This window comes from Megalops cyprinoides, chromosome 16, assembly GCF_013368585.1.
Source record: "Megalops cyprinoides isolate fMegCyp1 chromosome 16, fMegCyp1.pri, whole genome shotgun sequence".
NCBI classification, from domain to species: domain Eukaryota; kingdom Metazoa; phylum Chordata; class Actinopteri; order Elopiformes; family Megalopidae; genus Megalops; species Megalops cyprinoides.
The window spans coordinates 10,540,563-10,567,448 of record NC_050598.1 but is presented as its reverse complement, the minus strand read 5'-3'; the positions used below and the strand labels follow the sequence as shown (position 1 = coordinate 10,567,448).

The 26,886-nt window shown below is 44.6% G+C and overlaps 1 protein-coding gene across 6 annotated transcripts; it reads right to left on the bottom strand.

Moving 5' to 3' along the window:
- Positions 1–4,782: 4,782 nt before the first annotated feature.
- Positions 4,783–26,145, bottom strand: cpeb4a (cytoplasmic polyadenylation element binding protein 4a). 6 transcript variants are annotated; one of them, XM_036547876.1, is made up of 11 exons: positions 25,706–26,145; positions 23,855–25,034; positions 15,029–15,122; positions 11,084–11,134; positions 10,801–10,824; positions 9,512–9,682; positions 8,720–8,809; positions 8,374–8,492; positions 8,133–8,247; positions 7,351–7,532; positions 4,783–5,122 (listed from the first exon to the last, which is right to left on the bottom strand). In XM_036547876.1, the coding sequence occupies exons 2-11, from the start codon at positions 24,974–24,976 to the stop codon at positions 4,895–4,897; spliced, it is 2,196 nt and encodes a 731-aa protein (XP_036403769.1). In that variant the 5' UTR covers positions 24,977–25,034; positions 25,706–26,145; the 3' UTR covers positions 4,783–4,894. The 6 variants fall into 6 exon arrangements, with proteins under 6 accessions (XP_036403769.1, XP_036403772.1, XP_036403771.1 ...); XM_036547879.1 differs by having other exon boundaries at positions 15,029–15,119; XM_036547878.1 differs by having other exon boundaries at positions 25,716–26,145.
- Between the last annotated feature and the right edge of the window lie 741 nt (positions 26,146–26,886).

The following is a 26,886-nucleotide window of genomic DNA, read 5'->3' as shown; positions in this document are numbered from 1 at the left end:
CTTGAAACAAGGCATCTTAAACAGTTGCTGCATCCGCTCAGGATGTCAAAACCAGCTTCTCTTTCTTACACAGTATTCTTTGGGGACAGAAAAGAACATCATGCTTAGTGTTTTATGAATAACCTGGTTTCCCTAATTGTGTAACACACTGATGCTGCTCTGCAGGGAAAAAAACACACCCTTAAAAATGTCAAAAAAAAAAAATTGCTGTTTAAAAAAGGCAGTTTGACTTCTATGCTGCTAGTTTCACTGTGCATGATACCTGTCTTCAGTTGTCAATGACATTATCAGAATTACCAAATGGAATCATTAACAAATAACTCAGGGTTCATGGTAACGGCTGTGCAATTCAAGATGTAAACCCTCCAATACCAAGCATAGCCAGAAGATGGCACTGCTGAGTAATTTGAATGAATCAAAGTTGGAAGCTGAGGTTAGGCTGTGGCCCTCAACTCCCTTTGGCATTGTATTTTCTTCAGTGTGACTGTATGTCTATCCATCTGTCCAGTTCTACACGGTTTGGTACTGCACTCTGCCACTAAGTGACGCAAGTAGGACAAGGGACTGCAATCTGGTTGTGCTTTTCTCTGCTTTGTTGGGATGTGTCCAACAGTCAATCCTTATTTCATAGCCTTTTTTAGAACAAAATGAACACAAAAGCATGCAAAAGAAAGGTCAGGCATTCACACTTCCAGTGTGACATTGTAATGTATAAGTACATCTGACATTTAAGTGCTGATCAGGAAAATAAACGGTCATTTCCTCAAATACATTCAACCAATGATTTAAAGGTAATTCTGTATGTTTATTATATATACAACATACATGCACACCTCTTTTCAATACCCCTGTATGGAGCTAGGAAACATTAGAATGTTAACATTATAAACACTTCTACTGTAATATTACTCTGAGTTCCAGATATATTTAAATTAATCCAGTGACACAACTGCCAGAAGCCATTGTGTTGTTTTTCAGTGACTGTTATAAATAGACAGAAATCCAAACACAGTGCAGGAGATTTAAAAGAGCTCTGCAATTAAGAATTGTGACATGCAAAAGATGCACAGCACTCCTCTAGGGCATACAAAGGAACTCTAGAGAAGTATTTATCTACAGTGAACACACAGCACAGCCCCCGCTGACAAATTTACACACACATTTCAACTTGCTTCTCACAGTTTTATTCATTCAACATTTCACATTACAAATATTCAAAAATGATGCATACTGTTATAAATAGTTGGCTGCAAACAATTAAATAACATTAGATTTAATTTTTTTTTTGTTTGTTTGTTTCACTAGCACTTCTACAGACCAACTAGAAATATGGACATCTGTATTACATAACTTAATTAGAAAGAAAAATACAAAAATAGGAACTTATAAATGTGAATGACATAATAAAAATTAAGGTGATATCTTAAGTAAAAAATGCTATTAATAAATACAACAACCTTCCCATACACAGTTAAAAACTATTGAAATTTTGCCATTACGTAACATCATTAACAGACATATTTAAATATTTTTTTTTCCTTCTGAAAATGTGAACCATATATTGTGGAGCACAATATAGCAATTAGTAAAAACTAGACACTTTAACATATTAAAAGCTTCACCTCAAAAATATAACAAAAATCTGATCAAAATTATAAAAATGAATTACATTCCAATTAAAAATATACCAATAAACTGCTAATTACATTTTTGACCTAATAATTACAATGCTATCAATCACAGTAGCTTGAAATAAACAAAATAAGCAAATGAGCACAAAACCTTTAATGTTTTAAAAATAACTTCAATCATTTATATTAGTACAAATAGTTTGATTTCTTTTTTCTTTTTTACAAACACCAGCATGAAAAGGATTACAATAACAGTAGAAAATGACTGTGAAAAACATATTAACATCTTCTTTAAATGTCTGCAATTAAAAATGGCATTAAGGAATTACATTGCAAAGATTCTGTATCTGAAAAGATCTCAAAAAAAGTATTGCACATAACAACTCGAAGTTAACTTGTGACATTTACCACATTCAAGTCTTAAAAGTCCCCTCGCAGTGTCTCAACACAAAGGGGATGAGTGATCAAGTCTTTCCAACAGTGTCCTATAAGATGCTCAAGTCCTGCACTGCAAAAATTGATTTAGAGTTTTCTTTGTGCACCCTGCAGAGGTCTGTGTATGGGGAAGGCATAAAGATTAACACATGGCGGGCGGGTGGGGCAGGGCGGGGAGGGAGGATTTAAGAAATAATACATTTTGAAACATCTAGAGCACAATCACGACAAGTAATTTCAAAAGCTAATTCCTGTATTTATTTTATGTCATGCACGCTAAAGATTACAGTGGGACCTAGTTGGCAGCCCAAGAATATATATTTTAAATGGTAAAATATTTAAACACCTAACATCCATTCTTGTGATACGAGATACAGCCTAACATTAACCAAATTAGCATTATTCATATTATAGTTATATTCCAGCTACCGACGTGAGGGAGGCAGAAATATAGTCACCTTCTTTTTTTTTTGTCCAGAATAGACAGGTGCTCAACACATGTTTAGAAATATCAACGGTAGTGTTACAACTTAGTCTTGTCATGCTGTAATATCCGATATATTTCTCTTAGTTTAAATAGAAACATCTAGTGTAAAAGATATGACCTTTAGCAATACACTTTGATCCTTCCTCTGCAGATTTTGCCACAACACTACCAGTGCACGCTTATAGTTAAAAAGGTTCCTCAGCACTGAAATGTATAAAAAGCAGAATTGAAAATAATATATATTAAAATCATTCAATTCTTTTAAATGAACTTTACCATATATGCAGATCTCTCAGTAACAAAAGTACAAAAGCTACTTTTCACAATGTGAAAAATTGAGGTATTGCAAAAAGGAGTCTTCCCATTCGTGAAAAATGTGCCTAAAATGACAGTTGGAAAAAAAGATTTAGAAAAGTAGTGCATAATAAATGTTTATATGTGCATGACAAAATAATTTAGCTAGAAAACACTGTACCAAAAATCAGCAGGCCATGTATAAAATAATCTTTTTATCTCATTAACAGCAAATTCTTCAAAAAGTGTTAAACTACTAAAATGCTCAACCACCACACCCACAAACTGAAGTCATGGTAGAAACAGTGTAATAGAACACCATCAAGCCAACACAAGGATAAGTTCTCACTAGTATAGAAGTTATATTTCAGCATGAAATCCCTGACGAGTAAGCAATTTCGGACACTACTGTAATTACCTACAATACTATATGCTTTTCTTTGTTTTTCTTTAGTTCCAGAACCTGTTCGTGGACGAGCTAACGTGTTCTTCCCCACCATGCTCAACTGTCCAGCAAAAAAAAAAAAAAAAAGTCTCCGTTTTTTGACCTTTGGAACTCGGTCGAGCAAAGACGCCTCTGCCTGTGGTATCAATCGTCTAACTGGGGCTCTCGGGTCGTTTCGCCTGCCATTGATCTCTTTGAGGCCGATCTTTGGTTTGCCCTTCTCATCTTCGTAAGAAAAAGAGAGTGATAATAAAAACTTTGTTTTTGGGAGAAAATAAAACAGGAAATGAGCTGTCCCTCGCTGCTTGCACAACCATCTTTGGCTGGGATTCCCTAAAGCGTCTAAGTTCAGTCCTCTTTATTGCGGTCTAGGTGAGCAACCTTTGGGGGGCGGCCGCTAGAGGCAGCGGCCGCTGTGCCAGGCATGCAAAGGTCAGACTCGTCACTGTGCATCGCATGCGGTTCGTTACGTTATACTTGAAAACATGCACTGGCTGAGTTGGCACAGGTGGCGCAGAAACGTGGTCGGGTTTCTTAAGAGCCGTTCCTCCTACAAGATGCAAGCGCGTAAGCCGTTCTCTGTGCTGGTTTACTTAGTGTGTTTTCTGCATCGTGTCGAAACGAAAGTAGGTCAGCGTAAAAGGCCTGGGAGATTTTGCGCATGTACAAACAGCATAGCTACCCTTTCTTTTTTAAACAGGGTCTCGGACATGGCGGAGTCGTTCTCAAGCCAGATCTAGCCTGCGCGTTTGACTACGAAACAGCACTTACTTATTTGAATGTTCAGTTGCTTTCCAGCACCCAGGCTGTTTAACCAGTTGTACCTTTTCCCTTTGGGATTTTCATGTGGGGGGAGGGTGGAGGGAGCAGCCTGTTTTCTCTACCTTACTCAATATTAAATTCAAATATTACTCAATATTAGCAGCAAAGCTTGAGGTATTAGGTTATGCATGTGGGAAATGGATATCCAACGCTAACAGCCAGAACTAAATTGCTTTCGTCAAGTAAGCTTGAGAGATAAGATGGTTTTAAACGCAAGGACCTAATGTCAAATGTTGGAAAGGATCCGTCGGTCTGAAGACAGGGTTTTTTTTTTTTTTTTTTTGACATACCAATATTGGTCAAGCTTTGGTTAACTACTGGGACAAATTACTCCAAATCTGCATTCTGGAAATAAGTGCACCCTTCTTTAAGCAAGACACCTTTTATGGTCACTAGCTGGTTCCTTAGCCAAAATTATTGAATTTAACGCTGTAAAATAAATGGGGAAGGTTTAGCTGAATAAAGCCAATTCACAGTCACATCAGATGATCAAACGACTATGTTCATAACCCAATGCAATCCAAGTTTCTATGTGCACTAATGTAAAAACTCAAATGTGAAATAAAAATAAATGGGATTACATGTTGTTGTTTTTTTTTTAACTACACATTTTGCTTCTCTAAAGAATTTCAGCTTCAAACTAAGTTTTTTTGTAATTAAATTAAATATTTAAGATTTTTAAAAATCCAACCTAACAGGAATCGGCAACAGAAAAGTGCATTTATTTATGATGTTTAGCGACTCCCTGGAACCCAGCCCCCCTGCACCCCCCTCCCCTGCTCAGTTCCAGCGGAAGGAGATGTGGCGTGGCCGGTCCCCGCCCTCCTTTACCAGCGGCTTGTGGAACTCGCGCCCGGCGCGCGAGTGGATGCTGGCCCAGCAGTATTCACAGTAATACTGGAGGCAGGTGACGTTGGCGCAGAAGAAGGGGGCGAACTTGCCCCCGCACCGGGTCCCCTGGCACTCGTCACACAGCTGGTCGTCCAGGACATATGGCTTCACTTCCACCTGCGGAGACAAGAGGGGACGGGGAGAATCTGCAGGTGAACAAGAGATCAATGACACGACGGTCAATTGGCGGTTTTTACGTTCCGTAAGAATCTGGTTCATTGATTCTTAAAAAACGGAAATGGTGTCATCTGTGTCACCCTGCCAGCCTCGGTAAAGTGAAGCATACAGTACATGAAACACTACTTCTCCGTTTCACCTTATTTTTCACCAACCAGGCAGGTGCAATCAAACCACAGGAGAATGAAGTACCAGTTTTAGTGGCGATGACTAGAGTATTTTTAACTGCTTCTTTTAATGCTGTTCTCTGCCCATGCATATCTGTAAGATTACTGAAACATACTGCATCACCAGTGCTGCATTACCGGTGAATGAGATACCGCCATGTGCAGAAGAGACTGCAAATTTTCTTCCCTTTCCGCCCACTGGATCCCAACATTTACCAAGGCAAACATTTCAAAGAAAAGCATGTAGGCATCACTGTGCAAAAATACCAACACCAAGTCCAAAGGCAAATCAGAAATTCTACACCGCCGAACAGCCGTTATGGCACGGCAGTTTAAAGAAGAACATGAGTCAGGGCCAGTGCAACCAGCAACTGCCATGATTTTACATAGTAAGCAAATACTCCCCCTGTGGCAGGCTGGGTGGGTTTCGGCCTGGAGAGCCAGAGCTTAAATGCAAAATCTCGGCTCCAGCATTACAAGGGCGAAATCGTGTAGCACGTCGCGCGGAGGCTGTGCTGGAGCGAGGAGAGAGGAGCCTGCTTCTGTTCTCTGCGGTTTCGCTTTTTTTCGTCGCGAGCCCCTGAAGTAGGGCTCCCCGTGCTCCTCTTGGCGCAGCGCCGCCTCCATAATTGATGGCCTCGTGCCTCTGCCGTTTCGGAAGACGGAGAAGCCGTCCCGGTCTGCAGAATCCATCTCGGATCTGACCCTGTCTCGAATTGCATTTGCCGTGATGACAACGTCCTCGTGCCTCACGATGCAGATCGATAACTGTCCTTGAGGGGAGTGAGGTCTAGAACTCAAAGTCAAAAAAGCGGCATACTGGCCCTGCACAACTGGTCTTTCCTACCCTCCTAACTGCATCACGCCTGCGTCGGTATCCCTAATTCAGCCATATTAGAGATGTACATATTATACTCATAAAACAATACAGCACGACATGACATTTGAGCTTTAATGAATCAGGAATCTTAACACAAGCTACACCCAAAAACCGAAGCTCTCTCCCATCCAGAATACAATGTTCTGCCTGTCGTACCTCAGCTGGAGGCTAGAAGGACAGATGACAGAACAGGCTCAGCAAGATCCACAGACATCTAACTTCCCACGGTAACTCTCACAGTAAACCGAGGTCCAATACTGACCTGAAACATTCAGTTATTACTACTGCTGTTATTATAAACAGTGAGCAGTAGCTGTAGCAGTAACAGTAATAGTGTAGCTTTGTTCCACTCTACTGAAATACGGATTCCTCAACATGTACTTCAAAGCCACTGTGATGCAAGAGAATGTGGTGTTTTTCATGAATTTTCATATTTTTCACATTTGTATGTTTGTTAGGCCAAACAAATGTTTTTGCAGGAATAGTACAAGTTTACTTTCCACAGTAGTAGCGGCAGTACTTAAGAAAAAACTGGAAGCGGAATGTTCTGGAAATATATAGTTTTTACTTCATTCTTCAATACACAAACACTGCCACTGTAAATGCACTTCTCACCCTAAAGCCTGCTTTCATTCTGGTGGTTGTTATTGGTCCAACCGCCGTGTTAAATTATTTCTACATTGTTTGTGGCAGTCATCACCCAGAGCCACCACTGCTTTCACCATTTTCAAAAGCACACCTCCACCCTCACAGTAATGTTGGGGTCATTTACATTTACATTTACATTTATTTATTTAGCAGACGCTTTTATCCAAAGCGACTTACAAAAGTGCATACAGTAAGTATAGCGACAGTACGGGGACAGGATGTGTACAGTTCCACAATGAGACAGCAGTTCTCAGCTGAGAGCAAGGTCTGTTTGAAGACACAGTACTATGAGATTTGTACAATTACAGCGTATAGGGCAACTAATACGATACACATCATCATTGGGTCATCACTGCAGTTGCGTGTGTTTTGTGCATGTGTGCACGTGTGTGTGTGTGTGTGTGCGTCTGTGAGTATGCGCACGCCTGTGCGCGTGTGTGCAGGGGACTGAAGGACAGCGTCGGCCCTCTCACCCGTTTATCGATCTCTCCATGCTGCAGCTGCACGAAGCGAGCGCTGATAGCAGCAATGTAGCTCTGCTGATTGGAGAAGGCCACCCGCCCAGCCCCCTTCGGGTACTTCAGCTCTGGGTCAGTGTCAATGCCGGCATAGCACACTCCTCCATACAGCCTGTCCATGATCATCGCCAGCTCCACTGCAGAGGGGAAGGAAAGACAGACACGGACACACACACACACACACACACACACACACACACACACACACACACACACACGCGCGCGCACACACACCCCAATACGTTACGGTGAGACCCAGGAGCACAGGCAGCTGGTGAGCCAAAAACGGCTACGCGGTGACACCGCCACTAAGGCCCTGATCAGATTACTCGCCCCCTGATTACATCACTCACCATCAACAGGAGTGAATAAATTAAAGCAACATCTTTGTTAGGGAGGGAATCAAAGAAGTTAGCCTCGTCGGGCTAATATCATTACGCATGTCTGAAACCGGCAAAACACAATTACAGCCACGTTGCGCACAGCTTACGGCGCAATGCTTTTTCAGTGATCATGAGAAAACCAGACAGTCCTACACTGAGGAAGACGGATGGTCGCCTCTATGAAACCCGACACTAATTTGTGCAGCAGATTTTAATGTACAATCGCATTACCATCGCGAGGAGACCGGCCTACAGAAATCAACACCCCGCCTCCGCATCCGAGCTGTGCGGAGGAGACCTGACTGCCGAGGGAGTTCATTATTCTGCGTTGCACGCAGACGCGGGGCGGGTTACCTGCACGCAGAGGGCGAGGAACGCCGCCCACGAAAATGGTTTTGCGGGGGTCGAGGGGCTGGGAGCCGTCCATCACGAAGTCGCTGTCGTTAAGATTCCAGGGCCGGATCTGGACCTTGAGACACAAGCAGAAAATAAAAAACAACATCAGACAGATGCTGATGGCCTGTTTTACGAGTCTCGCAGTGGAAAAACTTGCTGCTGTGTACTGAGTGAACACTTGTTAGGGTCAAACACTCACTGGTTTGTCTTTGATGGTAGGGCTGGACACACACAGATAAAGCTTGCCGTCCTCCTCGATGCAGGCGTCAATCAGAGCCTGGACCGAGCCCTCGTCTTGGAACAGGAGGAATGCGTAACCTGGGTAACCGCAGAACAGACGTGACTCAGACGGCCGCCGACCGCCGGCTATGTCATCCTAATGACATCATTACAGCATCTCATCTCACTAAACTGCTGCGGAGGGCGCAGAAACCCCATTTGGGGGCTCTTAATCGGGTTATTGCTCTGTCATATGATTCTGACAGCAGACTTTATTGTCAATCTTTGTGGTCAAGCCTTATCGACACACTCAAGGCATCACTCACCTTTAGGTGGAAAGTATGACTTGCTCTCCGCCTTGTGAGGCCAGTCCACAAACAGATGACCAAAACGCCGGAAACTAGCAGTTATTTCATCTGCAACAAAAGGATACGGACGTCTATAAATCATTGCACCTCAATCCACCCTATCGAGGTAGATGGTTACCGTAAAAATCCCTTCCGTATAACAGCATTATTGTAACATTTAATTATACTGTCATTCATCACTTTGGCACATACCAAATTACATTGTCATCTTGGGGATTACAAGCAGAATCAGAACTCTCTCCGCTGTCATGATTGTATACACTAATATGACCTTTCACATCCCGCACACAAATTCAGGAAAAACTCATCATCCTGATGTTACACGTGCAGATTCTCAATCCTTCTGCTTTACCGCCTGCAATCAGATTTATCTGCCAGCTTTCTGAGAGTTTTAAAAAGACGTGAGGGATCAGCGTTCAGGTTAGAAACACCTGGATCCCGCAGAGCCCTGGCAGCTGCACCGAATGGCAGTAATGAGGTGTTCTGCAAGACATAACCCACTTCATACTCCATTCCCAAAAAATGACTGCTTTTACAATCTATGAGCTGAGGCCCTGAAGGTGTTCCAAGTGCTGTACGTTCACAGAAAAAAAATCTATAACTGTGTTTTAAAATTAATAGCAGTTCATTCCGTTTTTTTTTTTTATCAGGCTCATAGCTATATTGCCACAGAGGCACGCTGTCATTCACCGGAGTCGTTCACCGTTTAGGTCTTTTTCACTACTTTTTTTTCGGGAATTGAGGGCGTACCTTCGTCGATGTCCGGAGGAAGGCCCCCTACGAAGACCTTTCGGGAGTAGCGCTCCACCCGCTCCCCGTTCTGGTGGGGGAAGCAGTGAGGGGAACCCAGCCCGGTCAGGCCCTGATCGGCCCGCTCATCGTCCGCGAAGCTGTCCTCCATGGGGAACAGGGACGAGTGGCCTGGGGGGGCAGACACAGAGCATCCACCGGTTAGAGTCACACCGCTCTCATCTCCAAAACACAACCGCATGCAGTGCTCCATCATCAACAGCCGTATCGAGCTCCGCCTAAAATGCTCTTTTAATCATAACGTTCTGAACGCACCTTCTGAATACCGATTACCGCACCCAAGCTAATGATCCCATACCCATCTCCGACAGACCCGTTACCATGGTGAAAGTATTTCCCCACCCCATAATCGTGCAGAAGATAAACACTTGATCACCACATAGCACTATGAAGCTCATAATGATTGCTTTCCATTAGAAGTATTCCAATACACAACCCTACCCAATAAAAAGGCATTACAAGGAGCAACAAATGGCATGGAAAAATGTGTTAAAATGTTCTTCAGTACTGGTTTCGGTCCACTTAAACTTTAACTGACTTACCCACTGCAATCCCAATGTTTCAGCCCCAATGTAGCATGAATTGTCACAGCATTGAAAGAGCTTCTTTTCTAGATTTAGGTACATATTGTTTCTCTCTCACCACCCCTCCCCTGATAGGGCCCAATTGTGTCCTCTAAGGAACTGTGGAGGTTATTTAATTAGAAACGCCACGCCTGTCACAGCAGCTGGGTCCTTCCCCTCCAGATATTTTACCGCCGGTAATGCCACTGCAGAGAGAGAGCGTTAACCCGCTAACGTGAGGCAGCACCTCTTCCCTGCTCTACAAGGAGAGCGAGCGCCGCACCATGCCCTTGCCCCTCAGCCCCGCAGAGGCATTTTGGGGCGTTTCTGCTCGTGACACTGTGATGGCACGCTTTCCTGAGCAGGGTTTGCTCCTGCTTCTTCTGTCTACGTCATCCCTCAAAACGAGAGCTGCATGGCTAACACAGCCTTCCACACCATTGTCACACATTTGTATTTCCACAGACGAAATCCACACTGAGAGACCAACACAAATGCATGCACTTTTACACCTGCACACACCCCCAACGTGCAGACCAACACATAACACAGGCACGACATGAAGTCCAGCAGACGTGGGGCGGTACCCACAGCCCCAGTCCTTCCGCGCAATCGCCAAAAGTGGAAAAAATGTTATCTCCGGCACCTTAAAAATCATGTCATTACCTCGTCTCCTCCCATAATTCCTTGCTGCATGAAAAACGAGAGAACAGATGATCCGTGAGCAGCCATGACACTGGTGCACAGCAGAGAAAGTTTGGCTATTTTAATCAAATCCTCCGCCTCTGCACTAATGTGCTTCCGGCACAGATCCCTCGTTAGCTCACGCTCGCTTGGGAGAGCGAGAGACCATTACAACACGCCACAATCATCATCGCAGAGCATGCCTTAAACCTGCGTTTTTCTCTGTCAGTGAGCGGGCCAACACTTTAAGAGCGTAATCACGTACCATTTATGGGCAAAGGGCTGTCTCCTGCCGGGTGAGAGAATCCTAAGCGGCCTGCAGATGAGAGAGAGATGAATAATGAGAGAGTGAATTAGCCATCCACCACTGACTTCTCTGAGGCATGCTCACAGAACGCCTGGTGGAGCGCTCATTCTTCAGACACAAAAGGAACACACAACTTTCTCCTTTGAAGAGTCCCCTGAAATCCTCCTTCAGACAGTGGCTGGAAAAGCGCACACACCCCCTTGGTTAAAATGTGTCTCGAGGAGCCCGTTTGCCACATGACAGGAAGAGAGCGGGGAAGGCTGGAAATGAGGGCCTAATGAGACCGCCGAGCACGTGGGAAACCTCTGCCCCTCCTCCGCCTCAATCAGAGCGCCCGGACTGCGCCACATCCATCACCCCATTAGCTTATCTGGAGCAGCGCCGTCTGTAGCATCAGCTGACAACAGGCAGCGCAGCCCAGCAGCGGGCAGAGAATTGGATGTCTGACCAGAGGGCCAGAGGCTTACGTAAACCGCCCAGTTGGGACACTGCTGTCGTGTCCTTGAAATGAAGCTGCGCGACTCCGGCAAGAGGCTCCCCTTCGTATAACCGGGCGACACGCAATACTGCAAGCGCCCTGGATAAATATTTGCCGGACGGCAAATAAGGGAATCGTGTTGTAATGCCTGCTTTCAAAAATGACCCACTTAACACCATTCTCATGCGCAGAGTGCTACTACGGAGGCAAGTAATATTTGATGAGTCACTCTGACTGATGAGTCATTGTGGAGAGACCTTTATACGGGGCTGTGCAGCGCAAGTGCAAGAAACACAGCAAACAAACTCTCGGGTAAATTCAATTTCAGCGTGGAAACATTTGACTTCTTAAAACGGTGCACAAATTACATGCAAACAATTCCAGTTTCAGTTAGAAATGAAATGAAAGTACATTTATATAGGTTATCAGAGAGATACTAGAGAAGCATGACTTGAAGGCATTAAATAAGATAAGCAGAGGAGAGGGGTATTATTTGGAAGCATGTCTTTAGGAGAACATAAAAGCTCATAAGAAAAAGCAGAGTTCTTATACTGGCAGACAGTTCATTCCACAACTGAGGGGAGCATGAAGAGAGATTAAGATTTATAGATGAGAGGACATGAGAACATGGAGAGGAATCTGTCAGTACAGAGGATCAGGGGAAGAGGAGGAGTGTAGGAGCACACTGTAGATAAACATGAATAGAATGGCTAATACCGTGTCTGAGCAGCTCTAATTGGAAAACAAATAAGCAACAATAAATTAACAAGAGAGAACAAGGCAGATAGCGGATATGAAAGGCAGCAGAACTGTATAAACTGAAGAAGCAGATTGCGAAAAAAAATGAACTGACAATATCAGCTATCAAATGAAGCCATTACCAAAAGGAATTTTTACAAATGCCAATTTCAGAAAGGGCCTCCACAAACCTTACCAAAGAAGAAATGGTAGGATTCACAAGAGTAGGAGTGGAGACGGTCAGCGCTGGCCTGCAGGTTTCTAGCTGAGGGGGCGAAGCAGGCTGACATGCATCTATCTGACATGGCTCTTTTCATGTGCAATTCCATCCTTATGCTAGACTGGAACCCCAGACATTCTATGCAGGGCTGACTCGGGGGTTTAAGCTGAAGGTGGGGAAGTTTAAACACACTGGATTATGGTGCCCTGTCTATGAAAAATTTTGTAACAACAAGGCACATGGATGCATGCAGAGCAGTCAGGCCCTTAGGACAGGCCTATAGTCATGTGTCCGCCTGCTACGTTTCTGCAGGTTGCTCCTGACTGACTATCCAAAGAAACAAAGGAAGAAGGGGCAGGAATAAATGAGAGGCGACACCTGGAAATCTTAAAATGACAGGATTAAACGGAATAAATTACAACTTGGAAGGCTCATAAAAAGAGAGGGAAAGATGGTGAGAAAGCCTGCGACACAGGAGGCCGTCTCCACCCGCCACGCCCTGGGTAAGCCTGGCTAATCCTGAAGAGGATGTGCACGTTACCTGGGGGCAGGGAGACGGCTGCCTACTCCCTCTGGTACCGAGCGGCTCGTCGGCACCCCAGCGGGGCCTGCCGCCCGGTACCCAGTGCTCAATCCCTCCCCCCAGAGCACAGCCCTCCCTGGGCCACAAGGTAGGGCCTCCACCTACTCCCACGGGGGCCACAGCGGTCACTAGGGGAATGTTTCTGATCACTAGACAGCCTGCAGATCAATGCGCAGCTGCATTGGTTGCTAGCTGTGCAGCGTCACTGATGCACTGATTTGGCAGCCCTACACTCAAAACTTAAAAAGAATCACATTTTATTTGAAGGAACAAGGAATAATTTGCAAAGCTTCACCCCTCCAAACAACACAAAAATCTTTTTCTGTTTGGAGGAGAGGCAGGAGAATATAACGGTTTAAAATGAACATGAATATAACTACTTTTATTACTGCTATTGCATCCTGCTGACAAGATTCAGCTTGCGTAAACAATAAAGTTCTCAGATCCGACATACCCTTTGGAGACTGCTAAGAGGCAGGTCAGACAGAATTAACAGAAGACAGAAGTAAGGCTGAAGTGAAATTAAAAAAAAAAAAAGAGACATCCATATTTGGCACAATTAGCATCTATTAATATAATATCATTTCAGTAAAGCAGTCTTCATTTTCCATTTCAAAAGGACTTCAAAGATGTGATGTTGTGACTAAACTTAACCGAAGTGTATAACTCATGCACAAAGGAGAAAAAAGATCAAAGTCTCTGCAGCTGTAAACCACCAGGTTAAGACAGAGATAATTAACATGCAATACTGCTGCATCCACAACAAGCGCTCAAAGTAGGCACCTTATTAGATCAAGCGTCTGAACTATTGTGTAGCACACATGCCCCTGTGTTTCGTTGCAGGCCTTTTGCTGTCATGAATAATAGCCAGACTCTGCTCCGCTCTGCCATAAATCCAACTTATTTCCACCAGGCTCAGCGTTTGACCAATTCCCTTCCAAGGATCGCCCCCTTCGCTCGTTCTGCATTCAGCGAAATGGCAGCCGATTTTGTCATTACCGCTGCTCGCTCTGGCTGGAAATACCACCAGTGAAAATGCACAATGCACATAATGACGCGGAGCGGGGGAAATATTCCAGGCGTGCTCCGTTTGCACCTTTTCTTTGAACAACTGGACTTGTTTGAAAGGCAAATAAAGGGCCTTCTATTTAGGACTGAACAGACAACATTCATGTCATGTTTTCTCTGGAGATGTAGTCTATGTTTGTACATAATTGAAACAGCTGCTCAGTTCCCAAAAGAAGAGCCTCTTTCATATTCGCACACGCAGATTTACATAAAGGCACAAACTCTATACAGCACCGCAAACAGCATATACATAAATCACCGCATACAGTTCCCGTGAATAGAGCAGTTAGAATCTTTTCAGCTCCTAAGGGGATTCATCCACATTCTGTATAAAATCAGCGGATGCAGAACAGGCTTCCTCTATCCAAAATGGAGGTCAATAATGCCGGTTTCCACATCGTTGCGATGCAGCATTTGGCATCTAAAATCGACTCACAGGGACATGATGTGTATATCCTCACGCCAAAAGGTTTTTGTTTGTATTACAGATCAGATTTTACCAGCAGCATTTTGGCATCAAATAAACACAAGCTTAAGAATAAAACCACATTCCGCATTAATGAAAGAGAATGTCTTTAAACCCCAAAGTTTGCTTGCATATTCAGCCTATGCTTTGTATTATGCCATTTCACTCGGCCTGTACAGTGACAATGAGCTCTCTCATTTGGCTTTTTTATGCTCCGTGAGCCGGAGGTAATCTGATAGGATGGCGATCTTCATCACAGGACTCATTCAGATGTCTACCTACCGTGGGCGTGTGTATAAAGTCACTGCAGCGGCTGAAAGGAGAGCTGATTGATTTGATTAGACTGTTACCTTTCAGGGAATCCTGCTCGGCCCTCATGATGTCGATCAGGGAATTCTCCAGAGAGTGCATGTTGAAGCCGTCGAACGACCTGGTGCGCTCCTGCTGAAAGGCGGGAAAGGACATTGTTGCTGTAGGTGCCTTTTCCATTTTTTCGAGAAACAAGGACCATTCAGGGCATTAACACTTACTCACTACATGCAGAGACCTTCGTGTGATCGTGACAAACATGAATTTCCCTTTTAATCCCTCTCAGAGCAGCAGTAACAAAAACAGAGAACTCTCCGCATCTCAGTGCTCTTTATACCAGAGCAGCGCAATTACAGAAACAGGAGCCTGGTACAGTAAACCCGAGTCGCAAAAGAGGGAGAACAGAAGAGTCTGCAGAAGCTCTGTAGAGTTTATACCAAAGCAGTGCGGTTACAGTACCCACAGGAGCCAAGTTCAACATAATACACTACGGCAGAACGGTACGAGGATCAAATTTTAAACAGAGTTTGGGAAATAAACGGAAGAGTCTGTTTTTGATGTTTTACTTTGGGCCATCTTTCGACAGCTGACCACAACCTACCGCAAAAGGGTTAGCACGTAAAGGCACACTGTTTGAGGCTTTCCGTCCGACCACAGTCAGACTTTACATGGAGCGCAATGCAGCACAACAACACGTGGGGAATCGATGACCTAATCGTACACACACAGGCGGCGAATCATCGTGTACAAACACCACCAGACGGCATCAGATTTTTGTCTCGTTACACAACTGGTTTAAACAGAGCCACAGAGCCGCACAGGAGCGGTTCGCCAGGACCGACACCCAAACAACACGAGACCATCCAAAACCTGATGACTGCAGGGATTTATGGGCTTTTGCTCCTGAGAATAATTAACGCTTCTGCTTCGTTTCGGCAAAAACACGCTTTGTAACCCTGTGGCAAGACTAAGTGAGGGTTAAGCTATACTGACATGATTAGATAATAAAAGGCACACAATCCTACTGCTGAGGTCAACCCAGACTTTATCGGTCTTACTACTGAATCATACGGTCACGAGATTTTAATGTGCAAGCTGCAACTGCTTAGTCCACTTGTTGTGGTTAAGTATCTTGTCCCTGTGCTCCATTGCTTCATAATGAGGAGAGGAATTGTCCAACGAATCAAAAGGTCACCATGAAAGATTAAACTTGCATTGCATTAATCATAATGTACCTTGTAAACTATACGCTACACCATCCTTCTGTAGCCTGGCTCCTTTTAATCACAAAACCTTCAACAGTTTCTATTGCCGTTCTCACTTACTTTAACATCACTTCACTTACGTTCTCCAAAAGACAGATGTGTATCATTCTTAACTTAAAGTTATTTCAGATCTCCCACGAGTCAGCATTTCTATGCCCTTCACATGGGCCCTTAAAACATACTCGGGTAGCTTCACTGGACCAATCCAGCCATTTATACTTTACAAGGAAGTTACTATTTAGCAGGATTTCAGCTGAAATGGACAGTGATCCCTTCAGCAGTGTCCCTCTCTGCCTCTCTTTGCTGTGGAAGAGCATGTCTAAAATTGCAGTTGATTTACTTATGATGTTCCATTGTGAGTATGAAGGACAGTGGAGTGTTCCACCAACGGAAACAGACCACAACTGGTCTGGAGAAGAAACAGCCAGCATTGTGGTGCAGAGGTTAGCAAACTGGACACGAACCAGGATGTCACAGGTTAGAATTCCAGCTTGGGTGCTAGTGCTGTACCCTTGAGCAAGGATTGACCTGAATTGCTTCACGGACATAGTCAGCTGTATAAATGGAACATTTGCAATATCTAAGCTATGTAGGTCACCATGGACATGAGCAACCGACTAATGTCATAATGATAGTGGCATTTCTAATTTAGTATCAAAATCAGAGGCAAGATTAACACGCTCAATCTGAGGAGTCTGTTAAAATACCATTGTCTTTACAAAATGTTCTCCAAAAGGAGCGCAGCATCCCGTACTCCCACAAAGAAATCATAAAGATGGGCCAATCAAAATTAAGAATCAAAAAGAGGTGTAATGATGTGTTTGACACTTCAGAAATGACCATCTGATCCGTCATTCTGTGGTCACTGACTTTACATCTGCTTGGATTTCCAAAGCACTGCTCTGTCCTCTGTTTCAACCGAAGCCTTATGGCAAATGCAGAGCACATGACTCTCTTAAAACAGACACACAGTCTCTAAGCAGACTGTTTCTAAACTATGCACCGAACAGCCGATATGGTGGATTCTTGCAACAAGAGGCTTAACAGATAACCCTGCAGAGAAATCAATCCGCAAACCACTAAGGGGCGGTGAAGTCCGATATGGTTAGACTAATGGTGGCTTAGCGGAATGACTCCATATGAGCCATTGTAAGGTATATGGCAGAGATGATGCTTGACGAAATAATGGCCTGCATTTGCGTAGAGCCTTTGAAGGATTTCGAAGAGCTTTACATTGAAGGGGGAGTGGCTCAGCTCCACCATAACCAGTCCGTAGCACCCACCTTGCTGATGTATGACAGCCATTTTGTGCCAGAACACTCACCACACATCAGCTGGGGTAGACAGGAAGAGAAGATGTCTCCTATAAAATACTGTTCCCGTCAATGCACTGGGACATTAGTCTCCTGTTAAGCTCAGTGGGAAAACTGCCTCCTACTGGCCCATAAAAACCACTTCCAACAACCACCTGGCTTACCAACCAAGTCTCCAATGGAAGTACTAACCACAAGACCAGCCCTGATAAGCTTCGGACATCAGGCAGGAACAAGATGCAGCATGGTATGACTGCCGGCTGAAAGCAGTAGTGAGCCTTGGTAAACATAGCCTGACATTTTCCACCCTCCCTCCTCACCCCCACCTACTGTGAAACATCCACTAGGTAGTTAACGATGGTTAAAAGGTACCTCCAGTGGTAAACTACACACTTTTCATAGCTGCCTTCTTCCATTCCTGTACAATAAATCAACAATAAGTATTAGCCAAGATAACAGATTGGCTAATCCTTTATTAGTTGAAGGATTAGTTAGGTATTTTATTTGCATTACTCACTCCCCCACACCTCCCCAACATACACACAGATAGAGACAGAAAAAGGGATATCTGTCGTCCATTGAAACGTAAATATCACCTACATAATGGTCAGTTTGTCATTCCAGAGGGCAAACTGAACAATAACTTGATGACTATTCTGTAAGAAAGCTACACGGCTGATCAGTTATTGGGAAGAATGTCATAATACATTACATGATCTGAAAATCCTCAAGAACATATCCTGGTGCCAACTTCTGAGGCTCCTTTCCTGTGCCATTGCATTTGCTGGTGGGGCCACCAAATTGAATTTCTTTTGCTTTGTAGATTAGCTTTTCATCTTCTACACAAGTCTTGCTTGGATGATCATGAAGGCCAACGATTTTACCTCGAAAGCAACCCCATACTTTCAGTGTTTGTTCGTTTTGTTTTTTTTCAAACTCTCAACATTTCTGACACTTACTAGATTGGCCATACAAGTAGCTGAGGGCTCAAAGTTTGTAGTAGATCTGTGTCTTGTCCAAGGTTAATGTATGACCTTGAGAGCAGGACTAACGTCACGCTAAACAGGAATGGGCTGGGTATGTACTTAACATTTACACCATGGTTTAACATAGAAAACACTCTCAGGGATGGGTATGACCATGCAGTGCACTCTTTTTTGGGCTAAGGCCTCACTGACAGACCATGCAGGGTCACTGGACCCACAAGGTCTGTAATTGTGGCAAGCTACCTGGCTGTCCCCTGGCAAAGCACTGTGGATTGGAGAAAGCCACCAATTTCACCAATTCCATGTTGAAAATCTTTTGTATAAAACAGCTAGGCCTAATGGGTAGCTAAATGTATAAGTGTTATAGCTAAAATTAACATAATAGAGATAGATAACACAGTAGACCATGGAGTAACTATAAAATTCTAGCAAGCTACCAACAATTATAACAGTATTACTACATAGCTAACAAGTTAGCTAATTAGGATAACACCTTAGTCCCAAAAGCACCAAATGCAAAAGATCTTACTACTAGCTAGCTATGGTAGATAGCTGTTTAGTTTTTGTCATAAAAAGCATTTCACAAATACACTTGCTAGTTATTTTCACACAGAGAGATTTACATAAATGACAGTCAGCTACCGGTATATTTCAAACCTGCATGAATTCACACCAATATCAGTGTCACACTACCTGCTGGTGCAACTGTAGCATAACATACTTTCCCCCCTATCCCAAATCAAAGAGAAGATTACAGTTACTAATACAGAGCAGTGTTTTCTTCTGGATTGCAAAGCGCACCAACTTGTTCTGTCTGTCATAGTCCTGCCAATAAAACTCATACTAAAGAACACCTTTTTCAACAGTTGGGCACTTCCTTGTCGAAACGGCAAACGCATATTTTGAGACAAAGTCAGCGCAAACCACAAATTTTATGTTTTAAATTATGACATTTTAAACTTTACTTTTAAATGATGACTGTTGATAAAGTTATTGCTGGACTAACAACAAACATGGCCCATCAGAGAATGCTGTGAAATGAATGAGGTTCTAGCACTGTGTGGAAGTTAATTGTAATGTATAAGCAAAATCAGTCCTTTTTTTTTTGGGCGTTCCAACCCTTGTGATCCATAAATAAATTGTAGCCTTATGTGCATTCACATACAGAATAATAGCGTTACTGATGCAAAAAATTACTGCACGTGCAACAGCCACTGAAGTGTTCAGTCTGATTAGTGAGAATGTGTTTCAGATACATCTCCCTACGTACCTGCCCCATTCACAACCTACAGTGTGGGAATCACAAACTTAACAGCTACATAACTTGTTTTTTTCGCCTTTTTCAGTTTGCCATAAAACCTATTCAGCTATATGATTAGGGACGGTGGCAGCTGAAGCTTCCAAAAGCACACAGTGAAAGTGAGGAGTCACTCTCGATTGTGGTCACAATCAGACGTGATTCTGTCAAACCGGCTCGAGCGGGTTTTCACAAGTCCCGCGAGCGAGACTCCAGTGAAAACTGTACGAGCACAGCGCGTTTCAATTCTGAGGGAGGGAAAACAGACCCGAATTAGCAATGATGGTATGAACGGTCCTGTCATATGAAAATATGCTGATGAAATTTAAAGTAAAGAAAGATCAAAGCATATCCAAGCGACTAAATATGATTAAATGCTGCATGGAAGAGTTACTGAATACATAAATCTGCAAATTCTAGGGGAAACTAATGACAAGTAAAAGCGATGGGCTAACGGATGACCCTGCTCACTTTTCTTTATCAGACAAAGGCATTTCAGAGTCGTCCTGGTTAAATCACTTTAAAATACAACAATCCACCTTTTCTACAGAGTTCTGGAGGCAAGGGGGTGTGGTGTCTTTCCACAGAGGACAGCAAATGCAACGAAGTGACACCGTGACAGAGTAATTAAAGTGAAAAAACAATATTTCATCAAAACCTGACATTACTGCCACCACTTTCCTTACTCCACCTCCCCCTCCCCCTCCCCTCCACCACTGCTCGTAAGTGCTCCACAGTAGCACACTGAAGATACATTTCAGTGCTGTAATCACAAACCTGACTACTGCAGGGGGATGCACAGAACAGATGTCTAAAGTTCACAGAAGCGTCGTGTAGAAAAGCCACAAAAGCAACACTTCAAGCTCCATCGTTCCATTTGGCTTCCATCAAATGCATTGCCCTTTATCAGAACCCTTTGTAAAACCTTAAAATATTCTTGCGTGAACGCCGCAAATGCCAAACCGACAATGAATCTGTGTTACATTGGGTCACATTCTTTGCAGCTCCGCATCTAAAGATAACCCACGAACACAATGCTCCCAAACCCGTAATATCCTCTGAATGCTACCGTACAAAATGTTTTACAAATTACATGAAAAAAAGATGGCAGGGGCCAAATTCATGAGGTCCCCACCTTGGTTGGATATCAAGCTATGGCACGCATTAAGGAAATATGTCACGGCTGACTTGACTTCAGCACAGACGCCGCCTCTTCTTCTTGTCCCTCGCACTACAAGGGCACAGCCACGTCTTCGCAGCCTCTGTGCCTCCTGTGAGGATGAATGCCACCTTTCATCGGCCTTTCGTGTGTCGCCACCACATTACCGATGCTTGTTGACTGCAGGGCTGTTGCAGGGTCTGTGCACTCTGCTGATGGCCAGGGTTTAGAGCAGCTTATTTGGGGCTAAGAGGATATCCAGGGTTTCAGAGAGTGAAATGCATGGCTAGTATCTCTGAGAAGTGCACGGGCTCAGGCAGCAGTGTGTGTGTGTGTGTATATATGTGTGTTTGTGTGTGTGTGTGTGTGTGTGTGTGTGTGTGGGTGTGTGTGTGGGTGCGTGTGTGCGTTTGTCTGTCTGTCTTTCTGTCACGCTACCCTCTGAAAGCTGTCAAACACCCTTGCCCCAACCTACGTCTCCCTGACTCCTTCCTAGGCAACAGTTGAGCGTTTCCCTTGGATACCTATCTCTGGGCCTCGCTCCGTGACAATGGCAATACTTGGGGCAATCACAAACAAACACAAGAGTGGTCCAACCTGTAGCATTAATGACATATTGAAGCTGATGACAGCTGATGACAACCCTGGGTTGTTATGTGAACCATGCACAGCAGGTGCTTTTTTTATCCCCAAGCATTTTCATCAGCACATGACAACGCTGTTGTCACCACACCATCTCCATCAGCTATTGTTCTCGCTTTCTGTCTGTCGGTTCAATTATCTCACTTATCAAGCCTCACCTGCGTTAGCAGATGGAAACTTAGCGTACTGTTGTCTACTTTCACAGGGAAACTTTCAAGGCCCCGCACACAGATAATCTTCGGGCAACATGCACTTCCTGTGCCCAAAACACTTTCAGCACATTCACAAACCTGGGTACAGCAGAGAGATATATCTCCCAGATGTCTATAAACACTCTGAGGAATCTTCTGGAAAAGCTACAAAAATGACACTTTGAGCTGGACGGCTCATTTTGGCTTTGCCTTGCTGAAACGGATAAGCAGGTGAGGCGCAAAGTCAGGGGCTTGTAGGCTTGACACGTTGCATAATACATGCAAAAAAAAATATGACACAGTAAAGACAGCAGGAAAATAAAAATCTCCTTTTGGCTAGTGTTCACTCTGTATCTAATGTACTCTCTAACTGTAGGGGGACAGCTTTACAACAGCAGGCCTGATCTACAGAGGGAGGGAAGGGGGAGGAAAAAAAAACACTTTCAGACACAATCCCCAGCCTGTTCTCGGCGTTAAACTGGAAACTGCGTGGAACGAGAGAGCTGGACGGGATTTCTGCGGGATAACAGTGAATGTGTTTGTGCGCTCGCTGTTGTTCATTTAGGTTGAATTTGAAATGGGAACGCAGAGAACTTTAGAATCAGGACATCTGAGTAAATACCAACACCGCCCATCAGAGTAAATATTAACTCACGACCCAGGGATCCGGCCTCCCAAAATGTATTAACTATTCGAGGGCCAGGAGAAGACGTATGACCAGTCACCTCCTACATCAGAGGGTGAAAAACAGTACCCGATTTGGGCTATCTAGTATGCAGGCATGTTATATCTTCATGAAATCTGCCTCGGACATCAATGAAGACTAAATCCATCAATCCCACTCCCAAATCAGGCCTATTCCAATATGGTAAAAACACTTCTGCCCCTTTCATGTATGCCATGATCACAGTACACCCTCCTCAGTTTTGCAGGTCATTTTCAGCGGGCCGCGGCAGTTTTGTAATATGACAAGTGCTAATGTGCCGGCCCCTCCTGAGCGGGACACTCCTCTCCCCGCTCGCGATCTGGCCAGCCAGTCCCCTGCAATCAGAGCCAGGTGCCAGATCCTCCTCTCATTCCTCCGTCTAACGCGGCAGGAAACCAATTATGCCAGAGCAGGAGAACTCTCCCCGCAGCTGCCATTGGCAGAGAGAGAGAGAGAGAGAGAGAGAGAGAGAGAGAGAGAGAGAGAGAGAGAAGGAGAAAGGCAGTTTCCCAACTCCTCAGACATGGCCGACGCTACGGAGGAAGGACGCCAGGGCTCCTCGCGGCCAGCGGGGCCAGGTTTCATCAGCGAATCAATACCCACCACCACCCCCCCCCTTCTCTTTCCTTCTTTCACCTCTCAAAGCTGCCATCCCGGGTTCCTGATCAATAAAATAAACTTATCACCATGCCCTCCCTGTCACCCTCCTCTGGCTGTCACAGATCGGCCTGAACGCAGGGCCAGAAAATCGAGTTACACAGGGGGGGAGAAATGTGAGCCTCTTCTCATCCTTGCCAGTACAAGGTGTTACAAGGTATTAAAAGTGTACAAGAATCTGCAAAATGAAACAGCATCCATCTCATTTGTTTGTCGTGATTGTTGACGGCTTCCAGAATTACTATTCATCACTTCTGTAACTAGCTCGGAGCAGATGAGAAGCAGAATAATGATAATTCCTTTTCTTTTCCTTCAGCAGAGGCCCTTTGATAGAAAGCAAATCTGCTGATTTTGACTCACTCGTCCTTGTCTTTTTATATCAGCGAGGCGCAGCTCACAGAACCGGAGTGGCAGGGCCACATTACTCACCCAGCCCTGTGGCATTTGGAGCACACGGCTTTGATCTATTACTGTGGTGCATCTATCAAATGAGGCCACAAGAAGGCCTTGTGATAATCAGATTAGGCATGGCAGAGTGGCTGCGAGGTTGACAAAAACAAAAATATAGTGCGCAGGCATACTCTGAAGTTTGGGTTAATTTTTATTGCTTTTTTCTTTTTTGGTTTAAGGGGACTAGCGTCTGAGCCTCACCTGAAACGGGAAGGTGTTCTCGCTGCGGCTCATGCTGTCATCCATCCAGGACTTGGGGTTGAAGCCTGGGCTTGCCCGGGAGTACTTCTGCGACGACATGTGGCTGTTGGGGAAGGACTTCTTCAGCGGGGAGATGGAGTTGAGGGGCGTCACCCCTCCGCTGAGGCCCCGCCGGTACTCCCGGCCCTGGGACGCCCCCCAGCCGCCGTAGCCTCCCCCCGGGCTCCAGGAGGTAGAGGAGGGCGTGGGCGACGGGCTTTGGTAGCTGCCCCATGGTGAGGGGGGCTTATTCAGGTTATTAGCCAAGTGGGGCAACTGGCTGAAAGCAGCATTCCTGTGGGAGAAAGGGGGAGGGTGGGGGCTCGCCGGGGACCGGCGGTGCTGTTGGTGCTGGCTGTGGGGGTGCTGGAAGTGGGGGTGTGGCGGGTGGTGCTGGGAGAGGGGCCCGATCTGGGGGGAGAAGTTGCCGCCAAAGCCCGGGCTGACGTGGTGGGAGAAATTCTGGAACAGCAGGGGCCCGTTGCTGGCGGAGGCGGCCGGGTTGAAGAAGCTGACATCTTCGTTTATTATGGTGGAGGGGTTCGGCGGCACGGCGGCCGACCAGTTGTTGAAGCCGGTCAGGGAGGAAGAGGAGGAGGTGCTGGACTGGGCGGTGGTCCCCAGGCCCGATGTCTCCTGGTAATCGAACCCCGTCAGCACTGGGGACTCGATACGCAGCTTCTCCTTTCCGGCGTTGCTGTCCACCGAGCCGTTCTCCCCCTTATTCTCCTCGGACCTTGCGCTTTCGAGCTCGGAGATGATACCCGTTTCCTGGTGGTCTGGAGACAACTGCTGTTTTTCTTGCGTTTCTTGTATTTCCTGTTGCTGCTGCTGAGCTTTAGGTTTCTCTGATCCCAGAATCTCATCTTGCATGTTGCTATGGGCAGCTGCGGCAGGAAACAGCCAAGCGGACCCAGCATTGCTGCCATTAGCAGCTGTGTTGTTATTTATAAAAGCAGCAGGACTTGGGGACGCATTCTGATGATGGTGCGGAGGTTGCAGATGTGGGTGAATTCTTACTGGGAAAGCTGATTTGTTACCAGTGTTGTTCTGCACTAAGACTCCAAACCCGTAATCCCCCATTTAGGTGCTCCAGTAATTTTTCCCCTGACACAGTGTTTTACTCAGCTGTTTTTATTTCCTATGAAAAGAGACAGACAAACCACACAAAGGCGTGAAGGTCATTTAATTACACGCTCTACCGAAAAAATAATTCAATTTACTTAGTCAGAGGCTTATAAATTGTCACCTATTTTGCTAACGTTACTGCAAATTTGCCCTGTGTTACCATAACGAAATTTAACTTTTAATCCACTGGTGGTGAAGTGTTTCACAGACAAATAGCAACTGACATATAACGACATTATTTTTTAGTATAACAACTGTATCGTCGAAACGTGTCATAAAATACGCAAGCGATCACACACAGATAGCAGCTAGCTACTTTGCAGTCATGTAGTTAGCTAGCCACAGATCGCAAAACAGTAGCTAGCGAGCTAATTACGCCTTTGCTCATGCAATCCGTTGCCAATGATTTCGATGAATGTTTGCGTTTTAAAGAGAAAATTAAATGGTAACGATACCTTTCGAATTCTCTTCCTTTTAACAGCAAACACCTTATCCAGCCTCAACCACTCAATTAATACACGATAATGTTGATGACGTCTTCTGTTTGATCAGAATTTGGGCAAATATTTCCCACTCTTGCACAGTATTCAACGTAACCAGTTATCAAAAACACGAAAACATTTCTGCTAGGCTTTTTTTAAAGTCGTCGCTGGCGTCGTCAAAAATAAAATATACTTTTTTCACCTTTTCGTACCCTTGTCTCCAAAGCGACGTCTCCGGTGAGATCCGTTCTTGCTTGACCGATGAAAATTAGCTAAGATCCGTTGCTACCTACCAGTATGACGATCGAATGGGTGTTTCTTAAAAAATTCAGCAAAACTATAGAAGATAAAACCTAAAGCTAGCTATCAAGATATATGCTCCGTGTAGTCGTGTCCTGCTTGCTCAATGACACAGCCTTATCTTATTTTGCAACTATTCGGCTAGCTCGCTAACAAATTTTACGTCATTGGTAGCTACGTCCTTGGAGCCTGTCAATCGTATACCAATTGCATTTCACTCAAATATGTTTCTTGGCCAGTTTCATGGTTTTAGTGCGTCTGGCATATTCTTATACTGCATTTATTTTTTTCTCCTTTCCTGCGCTTCCTCACTACTGTCCTCTCTCCCCCAGAACCTACCGAAGCTACAGCAAATGACAGCCAAACCAGTCCCGAGACACTTCCGGCTGGAGACCCGCCCCTCTCAAGAACCCGACCTACAAACGCTCATGATTGGTCGAGTCCGTCCACTCCGACCGTTTGTAGGATTTTTATTGGACACTAGGTAGGAAGCCTCTCCACCTTCCTCTTCTACCGGACGAATCACAATCATGCCTTCGCCCTTTAAGGTCAACTAGCGTACAGTTACACACCTCCCCTCCCTTCATCTCTCCGCCTGGTAAGGTCGTTAGCGCATGAAAAAAATTTATGGGATGGGCGAATGGCATTTCCTACATGACAGCAGTTGTCTTCTCCCAAAGAAGTTGTGCAGGAAATTTTCGTTAAATTTGTCTTTTTTTTAAGCTAGTAGAGGGACCGTTGGCTTCTGTCTGGAAGGTGCAGACACAGCAGGGGCACCATCTGGATTATTTGTCTGATCAATGCTTGCGATTTAGGAATGCCAAACCATTGTCTTAAATGAACAATGCAATAAAACTACAAAATCAACGTAATAAAGATTAGCAAACAGTAACAATGTCATTTATGTTATCTTTATGTAGCTATTAAACATTGCCAAAAGTATTGCAGCTACACTATGTGCTTAAATTCCAAGGTATTTCTCCCAGAATATTGATTTTGTTTTTCAGTTATCCTTGGCAAAATGTATTAGCTGTGGCCTTGTGAATCAAATGGGCAATTTGCACAGCTCCTATATGCTGTACT